The 10,417-nt window shown below is 36.9% G+C and overlaps 1 protein-coding gene across 1 annotated transcript in view; it reads left to right on the top strand.

The window, feature by feature from the left end:
• Positions 1–423: 423 nt before the first annotated feature.
• LOC114046209 (protein ADP-ribosylarginine hydrolase-like protein 1) overlaps positions 424–10,417 on the top strand; it is a 46,471-nt gene continuing 36,477 nt past the window's right edge. The window contains exon 1 of the mRNA XM_027866458.1: positions 424–637. Coding sequence (XP_027722259.1) covers positions 424–637 — 214 coding nt within the window. The remainder of the gene's footprint in view (positions 638–10,417) is intronic.

Below are 10,417 nucleotides of genomic sequence, written 5' to 3'. Positions count from 1 at the left end.
TATGTAGTTAAAGCAAATCAGAACTACAAAAAAAGGTGTTTTAAAAAAGCCACTCTGGGATTTTTCTGGGTGTTGAAAAACTAAGGGCTCCTTAGCAGAGTTCTTCCTTAATATGGCTGAGACGGGATTGCTGGAGAAAGTTTACATTAAAGACCATGGCACTTCAGTATTCTTAGTATTTAAAAGTAAAGTGAAAAGATGCTAGAATTTAGAAACATTTTCTCATTGGCGGATGTGTAAGAGGTGGCACCTGCAAGGCCAGAAAAGGAGTGCCTTGCCATTTAGAGTAAGCCCCTGACAGTGATACAATGACCAATATAAATGTCAGAAGAGCAGACAGAAAGCAAAGGAAGCAACAAAGGCTCAGTCAGATTCAGCAGCTGTAAAAGCAAAAGAGAAAGCAGCCAGGACACAGACCTCAAGATGGACAAATTTAAGGCTGCTCTGCTCCTGGGAGGTGTGGGGGATGCTCTTGGGTACAGGAACATCAGCCGGGAAAACAGTGTTTTAGGCCCCAAGATCCAGGAGGAATTGAAAGAACTTGGAGGACTAGACAAACTCGTGCTTTCAGCAGAAAAATGGCCAGTCAGTGACAACACCTTCATGCACGTGGCAACAGCAGAGGCTCTCACCACAGGTAAAGTTGGAATTATCCAATGCAGGCTGGTAAGGAAAAAACGGGGAAAAAATAGCCAAGGTGATATTGGATTTCTTGAAATAAGCCTTGGGAACAGAGTACAGTTAAAAGCCGAAATTGCTTTTCATCTGGTGATGTTACCTGATGCCACTGCCCCACGACAAATTATATATGTGGTATATCGTATTTCTCATGCAATGTCTCCTTGGATAGTGTGAGTATTTTTTTCCTACTAGCCAGAAAGTCAAGGTTTGTTTGTTTGTTTGTTTTTTAAACAGTATTTTTCTTGCCTTTTTTTCCTTTTATAAAGTTAACCAAACCAATTCATATAAAAGGCAGAAAAATTGTCAGGGCTCCAACAAATATTTTTTTTTTTGCCTTCATTTTCCTCTGTAGAAAATAAGTTTTCTGGATATGAATTTATTTCAGAACAAGAAAAAATAAAGAAATTCAAAGAGTAGATCTATTTAGAACAAGTTACTTTGGGATAATTTCTCATCCAAAGGGATGTAGCATTACAAAATTCCCAATGGAGTAGGGGTATAAAATTTGCCATATCAAAAACATCTACTAAAAGGGATACCAAATTCGGTGATTGCTTGTTACTCAGCAAGAAAATGCCATTAAATGTCAGGTGGTTTTTTTACTTACTTGCCTTCTTAGGCTGAATTTTCAAAGTTCCTTCTGATCATGAACATATTGAAGGCTGCACCAAAGATTCTAGAATCGCAGGCTGTTTACACAAGTATATAGAGAAATAGGTATAAATGTGAAGTGCATTTCTTGAAAGGCATTTGTTTTTTTGTAAACAAATAATCAAATTTAATTCAATAATTAAAATTGGCACATTAATAATTAAAATTGGAACATCTTTACAAATTAAAATTTTTGAGCAAGTACTAAGTCAATGAAATCTCAATTAAGCAATTTACTTCATGGTTTTAGCTACCGCTGACACGCTAAATTTAGTCCTGATGGTCATTGTATGGGAATGCTGACACATAGTTCTGAGCTTATTCAATGATGAAATGAACATGATTCCTGGTTCTTGAATATTCACCTATATTTCACTTGTCTGTAGCTCTGCATAATGAAACAGTACGGTGGAACTATTAATAGAACTTTTAAAATAATGACCAAACAAATTCCTGGGGAGTACCTGAGGAAATGTTCCAAAATGTGGAAAGAAATTATGTTACTTTAAGCCAAATATATTTGGATATACTGTAATTTTGTATTTTGTTTGTACTGTTTGCCATAGAGTTGTACATGTGTCAGTGTCCTCATACATATTTATCATTATTGATAGTAATGCTTTCATTTTGTAAGTTCTCTTAGGGTGTAGAAAGCATGGCTATTTTAGCTCATTTTTCTGGTGACTGGACCACACCTAGATGCCTCTGGATACTTTTAGTTGGTGATAACATTCCACCTGAAGTTGGATAAGCTAAACTCCTCTTTGTAACAATATGCTTAATCGAAAAGGAAAGTAGAGAATTGCAAAAATTGCAGAAAATTTCTTAGCTGTTCTTTAAGAGTGAAGAATGTTTCCCAAATATGATACTGCCTTGTGATATGAATTTATTACTATTTACTATTCTTGTGATTATACCTTCCCCTTTAAGCCTATTTCATTTTATAGCTCTCTTCATTCACTGGTCCTATGGCTTTGAGTATTATAGGTCTGTAAGTTAAGATCTTCTCCTGTTGACTATGGAAGCTTCTTGAGGAAAGAAACTTTGTCTTATCTGTATTTTATATCTTCTTCCTCTTTCCTCAGTTCTCTGACACAGTGGCACTTAATGTTTGTTTTGTTTTTTAAATTTATTTTATTTTTAATTTATGGAATAAAACAAGCATTTCTATAACATAATATAATAAAAAAAGATTGCATATGAAACTGCAAATTTACTATGTACAATTTGCTATTTCTTTTATATATCCAACAAAGTTATAATATAAATTTCTTTTTTTTTCTTCCCTTCCCCCCACCCTAGAGATGGCCACCATTAGGCACAAATATATATATATATATGTATATGTATATATATACACACATATATGTACACACAAATACACATACACATATATTTGCATATATAATGTGTGTATATATGTAAAATTATTTTATAAATACGTCTATTTATCAGTTCTTTCTCTGGATGTGAATTGCTAATAGTTAATTTGGGTATTTATAATAGTCAAATAACTTATTTGCTCAAAGTCATTCTTAAAACAATATTGCTGTTACTGTATACAACATTCTCTTGTGATTTCTCATGGAGAAGTTGGTTTCCAAATAACCAATCTTCTTTATGAAATATGCTGTAGTTGTTAGAAAGCATTTTTACTCTGGTTACTTTACTCCATCCAAATGATTAGTTTCATCTGTTATGCACAAACTGATTTTTGAAACCTAATTCTTTGATGAAAAGTAAAAGTAGGATTAAAACTCTTGTCATTAGCCATTATACAAAGTGACAACATGGTATCTTGAAACAGAAGTTTTTCTTCCCTAAGTAAGCCATAATCTCATGGTAAACATAAGAGCAAAATTATTGGGTTTTCATGGGGAATCACTGGTTTGTTGTTTTTTTTTTTAACACATTTTAAGTTATATTCAGAAAATAAAATGAAGGGGGCTAGAAACTTCAGAGAATTTTATTTCTTGCCTTTGAAAAAATATTGTTTTATAATCTGAAGTTGTGAATTTTGAATTTTTATCCCTTGTTGCTGATTTCAGAGTAGCAATTTCCTTGATATATCTAGCAGTGTTACAAATGGCATCTCCTTAATTCCTGGACTGACACCCAAAGCATCTGTTCAACCCAGAAAATAGCTGAAGAACAACACTATTTTCTTTCCTGTCTTCTCTCTAACCCTTTCAATAGTGGAAGTGACTGAAGGTTGTCCAACACAGAACATTGTGCTGAGCAGTGGACGAAATAAAGTTTAGCAAGACCTACTAACCATTATCTTTCTTAACATGTGGTTCCATTTCCTTCCAATTCCATTCCCTGCTCACTAATTGGGGCAAAATGGATTTCATTCCAATCTCTCTGATTCTTATGGATGCTATAACTATGTTGTTGTTGTTCAGTTGTTTTTAATCATGTCTGACTGTGACTTTGGGGTTTTCTTGGCAAAGATACTGGAGCGGGTTGCCATTTCCTTCTCAAGCTCATTTGACAGATGAGGGAACTGATGCAAACAGGATTAAGTACCCAGGGTCACATAGCTAGTAAGTATCTGAGGCTGGATTTGAACTCAGGAATATGAGTCTTCCTGACTCCAGGCCAGGTGCTCTATCCACTGCACTACCTAGCTGCCCAATATAACCATATATGGTCTTCCAAATTCACATTCTACCAGAGGACTTGAGCTCTCTATCACTAGTGTTGATGAGGCTAACCCCAAAGTTCCAACAGAACTATCTTGTTCTTAAACCCTATAAGCTTTCAAATATTGGCAAGGGTGCATCATAGCTAATTGTACTGAGGAAATCACAGATTTTTCCTTGAAAACAGAGGTGCATACTCCTTGGATACACAGGACAAAAACAAACATTCGCTTTTTCAATACTTTGATAGGCCTATGTGAACTCATTGGTATGAGCCCTTTTTTCTATCTGCCTGCCTGTCCCATTTGATTTATGCCCATATGCTTACATTGAATGGTGAATCTCAATGTCTTCTAGTTATTCCTCATTCTAGATACATGACCAGCCCATCCTTATTTCCCTCAGTTATATATCTCTATGATGACATCTTTTATTCCGATGCTGTTTCTCAGTACTTCAGTGGTAATATGTTTTGGCCTGCTCACTCTCCCCATGCACTAATACGCTGTCCTTTGAGCGACCTTCAAATTAATTTTTTTTAAAGTTTTCTTTATTTTTTTGTTTCATTTTACATTTCAAACTGTCTCCCTCCCTCCCCACTCCTCACTAGAGAGAGTGACCTTCAATTTTAATTCTTTAATTTCAGAAAATATATTCCCTTCCCCTCTTTGAAGAGGTTGGGGGTAAGGTAGACTATGGAAAATTGCACATATTGTTAGATTCTGTTAAGTTGTTGAATGATTTTGATAAATTGCTTTTTCCTCATTTATTTTATTTGTTATGAGGGAATGTCTTGCTGGTTTGAGGAGGAGATATATTTGGAAGTAAAAGTGATATAAAAACAAAATAAATCTACACATTCTATGATATGGCTGCCAATCATTTATTAATTAGAGAAAAATTTAGCTCAAAACCAAATAAACCATTAACATATTTGCACAGGGAATTTCTACTATAATACAAAATCCTCCCAGCATCCATAACTGCCTCACCTCCAAGATTCTACCTCTTCCACAGCCTTACCCCCTAAAAACTTGTTCTTCACCCTCTCTGTGACCTTGAGTCCTTATTTTCCTAATTTCTCAGCCATTCTAACTTTGGCTTCTCCTTACTTTAATTGACCCTTAAGGTGAACCATTGCAATAATACTCCTTCACCCTTTCATCCCTTTCTCCCTCCATTAAGCTCCCTCCATCACTGAACATTACTACTTCCATCATTGAACAGGCTACCATCTGCCTCATCCAATCCTTCTCCTAAATGGCCAAACGTTGATGGAGAAAATTGTGAAACTACACTGACTGGATCCCTTACAGATTTATAGCTTGCACTGGGTCCTCATTGCTGCACATTAAAGCAAAAGGATTAGCTTTAGAGGCAGGATTGGATCCCTTTGCTGCTTACTAGTTGATTTTAGATTAGTCACTTGCCCTCTCCAAAACTCATTTTCTTCAAATGTAAAAGGGGAATGATAATAAGACCTCTACTACCTCCATCTCAGGATTCTTGAGAATAAAGCACTTCATAAATTTTAAAGTAAGGCTTCTGGGGGCACCATAGTGCATAGAGTGCCAGGCCTGGAGTCAGGAAGACTCATCTTTCTGAGTTCAAATCTGGCCTCAGACACTTATTAGCCATGTGCTGCTGGGTAAGTCACTTAACCCTGTTTGCCTCAGTTTCCTCATCTGTAAAATGAGCTGGAGAAGGCAATGGCAAACCACTTCAGTATCTTTGCTAAGAAAACCCCAACTGGGGTCACAAAGAGTCAGACACGACTGAACAACAACAATTAAAGTGCAATATGAATGTGTTTTTTATGTACCTGTTATTGACTCTATCCCATTCCCCACAATGACTGTTCCATAACTTTTCAAGTCCCTAGCTATGCCTATACCCACACTCTCTCTCAGGACAGATGACTTCACCTACTACTTACTGAGAAAATTGAGGCATGAATTCCATTAACTCTCCTCCTTCACTACTCTAAATCATAGTGCTCTCATCTATTCTTTCCTCTTTCCTTACAGCCTCAGAGGAAAAGGACGCCTTTCCCAAGACTAATCCCTCTATGCCTGATTCCAGCCCATCCTATTATCTTTGTGACCTTGCTCTATCAATCATCCTTCTCTCTTAAGCACCTTCAATCTCTCCCTCTCTATTGGCATCTTCTCCTAAGTTTACAAATAGGGTCAGGTCCCTCCAAGCCTTAAAAAAAAATCCATCACTTGGCTCCACTGCCCTCAAAGCTCTCATTCTTTTAATGATCCTACCATTCTGTTACTCATCTAGTTTCATAATCTTGTAGCCATCTTTGGCTCTTTTCTTACTACCACCCCATATAGCCAATTAGTAAACAACTATCAATTCTAATTCGGCAGTATCTCTCATTGATGCTCTCTTTTCTGTTCTTATGATGGCTTTCATCTCTTCACATTTAGACTATTGTAATAGCATTCAAACTGGTGTTGCCTCCTAGTCTGCATCCTCAAATATGTTCTTTAAGTCCTTGCTCTGATTCCAGTGGCTCCCTGTTATCTAGTGAATAAGGTATAAATTCCAGATCCTGGCATTTAATGCCATCTAGAGTCTGGCTTTAACCTGCCTTTGCAGTCTAATTCACAGTTTCCCATCAAACTGAAGTATTCTCTGTCTGTCCTTCTTGTTCTTGTTGTTCAGTTGTGTCCAACTTTTTGTGACCCCATTTGGGGTTTTCTTGGCAAAGCTGCTGGAGTGGTTTCCTATTTCCTACTCTAGCTCATTTGACAGAGGAAGGAACTGAGGCAAACAGAGTTAAATGACTTGCCCAGGATCACACAGCTAGTAAGTGTTTGAGGCAGGATTTGAACTCAGAAAGATGAGTCTTCCTGACTCCAAGCCCAGCCCTCTATCCACTGTCCATCTAACTGCCCTCTCTTATCTCCATACCTTTGCTCATTTCATACTCCATAGCTATCTCCATCTTTTGAAGTCTCTGCCTACCTCCCCTCAAGAGCCAACTCAGATGAGACCTCCTCTTTGAAGGCTTCCTTGACACTTGCCCCAGAAGAACATAATAGCGTCTTCCTCAGATTTTGCCTTCTGGCCCTTTACTTTTGTACTTATCAAAAACTCCATTTTATCACCGTTATTTGTGGACATTTTTCCACCTGTAGATTACGAGCACCTTGAGAACAGGACCTTTGTCATATGTATCTATATTACCAATGCCTTGCAAAACTGCCTTCCATATAAAAAGTGCTGAATCAATATTAAATTGGGTTTGTTCATAAATAGTTACATAAAACATTATTGAAGTGGATTACGCTTTCCCAGACATCTATTTGTACCTTAGGCCCAGAGGCCAAGAAGTTCTAGGACCTAACCTAGTAAGGAAGGCAGCCAGCCCATGAAAACATCTCTTAGGAGCAGCAGAAAGCAGCATGAAAAGCAGTCATGGAAAAACAAGGGAAGACCTGAGAGGCGAGATGTCTTGCCTTTTGTCATCATTACTTCACCAATTCATTTCCTTTAGGTGCCAAAAATTCTTCCTTCCCTATTATCTTCCTTGCTGATGCTCTCCAGCTCCTCCTCAAGGTGTCTGAGGAGATGGGTGGGGTTAGCAAGTATTCCATGACAAGTACTTTAGCATTATAAGGGGTGTTGTATTCCCTTATGCAGCAAGGATCATAGAGACTGGAGAAATCCTATCTTGCCTTACAGTAAGTCATTTTCTCAGTCTAGTCCTCCTGCTGAGCACCCTATCCTAAGATTTTCCTTCTGTTTTAATTCATCACTTAATGACATTAAGTGACTAAATAGCTATGATGCACAAGGCAGAGTGAATAGAACTGCTAGACGAGTCAAGAACATCTGACTACAAATCCCCATCAGACACCTAATTCCTGTGTTACCTTACTTTTTAAAAAAATTTATATTTATTTAATTTTTAATTTATGGAATAAAACAAGCATTTCCATGACATAATATAACAAAAATTCTTGCACATGCAACTGCAAGTCTATTATGTACAACTTGTTAGTCCTTTTAAATATATAATAAACATCATGTAAATTTCTTTTTTTTTCTTTTTTTTTTCCTCCTTTTTCTTCTCTCCCCCCATCCCTTCCTAGAGATGGCTACCATTAGATTTATCGGAGTTTCCATTAGTGGTAATTGATAAACCTCACAGAGCTGATGCAAGGACCAAATGAAATAATATGTATAAATCACTTTGTAAATTGTAAAGGGCTAAATAAAGTCACTTATTATTTAATAACAATTATTATTGTTGTTGTTGCTAGTTGAATCATGGCCACACTAGCTATCTTGAAGGTAAGCTATTCTTAGCAACTATGTATCTGTCCAATGTGTTTTTGATTTGAGGTTGATGGAAGTTCCCATTAGACTGACATGGTATTTGTGATACCCAGCTTCAAGATATGCCCTTTGTCATGAAAGTGTGTAAAGTCAGGAAGGGAATCAAGCCCTTTAGGTTTATATCCTTAAAATGGAAGTGACAGTAACTCTGGCCCCTCCTGCGGGGAGACCATGTTATGGAGTGTTGTGGGAGAAATGAGCAGGCTGACCGTCGTAATGGGGGTTGGGGCTGAGGAGAGAAGAGCTCTCCAGATATACTGGGGCTGCCAAGAGCAGTTGAAGTGAGTGGTGGCTGATTGCTCCCAAGCTTCTGCAGGATATTTAGAGGAAGTAGATAATAGGAAGGGGGCTACTGTATCTTGGATGAAATGAGTCTGTCTGTGGCACTGGCTCATTTAGTAATTCAAAAAGCATTGATCAAATGTATATTTAGAGGGCTGGCATTGTGGAGAATACAAAAATAGAAGACCCCATCCTTAAGAGGGTTATAATACAATTAGATTACACAAATATAGAAAATGGTTGGGTACAAGGCTCTGAGGTCAGCCTATAGGTGGATTAGAATAAAAAACTGGGAATGTTTAGCCTGGAGAAGAGAATATTTAGAGAGGTTAAATTTATTCTGGTCTGACCGGGAAAGCAGAATGGAAGTAGTAGTGGTAGTAGTAGTAGTAGTAGTAGTGGTAGTAGGAGTAGTAGGAGTAGTAGTAGTAGTGGTGGTAGTGGTGGTGGTGGTGGTGGTGGTAGTAGTAGAAGTAGTAGTGATCGTGATGGTGGTGGTGATAGTAGTAGTAATAATAGTAGTAGAACTAGTAGTAGTGGTGGTGGCAGTAGTAAAGTAGTAGTAGTAATAATAGTAGTGATAGTAGTAGTTAAGTAGTAGCAGTAGTTGTTACATTATTTATATAGCAATTTAAGGTTTGCACTTTAGCTATATTATCTCATTCAATCCCCACAACAACCCTATGAGGTAGGTGCTATTATACCTATTTTACAGATGAAGAAACTGAGGCTGAGATTAGTTGACTTGCTCATGGTCACACAAATGATGAGTATCTGAGGCAGGGTTTTAACTCAAGTTAAAATGACTTCAAGTCCAGTATTTCATCCACTATTCACACTGCAAACAGGCAAATCTAGGCTTGATGTAAAGAAAGAAACTTCTCAATAATTAGAACTGGCCAAAAGTAGGACGGAAAGATGACAGATTTCTTATCAATCACCAGTCATTTAGATATAGGAATCCATACTTTGGGCTAGAAAAGACCTTAGATCATCCAGAATCACTTTCTCCTCAGTGAAGTTCTTCAAATAACATCTTGTTGGATCTTTGGTATATTGTAGAGGAGCTTCTTTTTCCTGGATCTGATTTTTTTTGTTTACATTAAAATTTATTTTTAATTATCAAGCATTTATTTTTCTCTCTCTTACCCCACCTTCCTCTGGAAAAAAAAGAAAAAAACAAAAACAAAATCCTTGTAACAAATAAGCATTGCCAAGCAAAACAAATTCTCATTGCCTATGTTCAAAAAATATGCATCTCATTCTGCTTTTTAATCTATCATCTTTCTGTAGGAAGTAGGTAGCATTCTTCATCATCAGTATTCTGAAATAATGGTTGCTTATTCCATTGATCGGAGTTCTTAAATTTTTCAAAATAGTTCATTTTTATAATGTTAATTATATATAACATATAGTTAATATTCTCAAATTGTTTTTTATTGTCTCTACGCTCTGCATCATTTCATACATATCTTCCCAGTTTTCTCTGAAACTGTCTCTCTCTTCATTTCTTACATCACCATGTTTTGTTGTTCAGCTGTTTCAGTTCTGCCTGATTGTTCATGACTCCATTTGTGGTTTTCTTGGCAAAGATACTGGGGTGGTTTGCCATTTCCTCTCTATCTGCTGCACCACCTAGCTGCCCATTACATCACCATAGTGTTCTATTCATATACCATATTTTGTCCAACCATTACCCAAATGATGGGCACCTCCTTAGTTTCTTTGCCACTACAAAAAGATTTTGTCTATCTATCTATCTATCTATCTATCTATCTATCTATCTATCTATCTATCTATCT

The sequence above is a fragment of the Vombatus ursinus genome, unplaced genomic scaffold, assembly GCF_900497805.2.
Source record: "Vombatus ursinus unplaced genomic scaffold, bare-nosed wombat genome assembly UNPS02014781.1, whole genome shotgun sequence".
Lineage (NCBI taxonomy): Eukaryota > Metazoa > Chordata > Mammalia > Diprotodontia > Vombatidae > Vombatus > Vombatus ursinus.
This window is presented reverse-complemented; position numbering and strand designations above follow the sequence as displayed.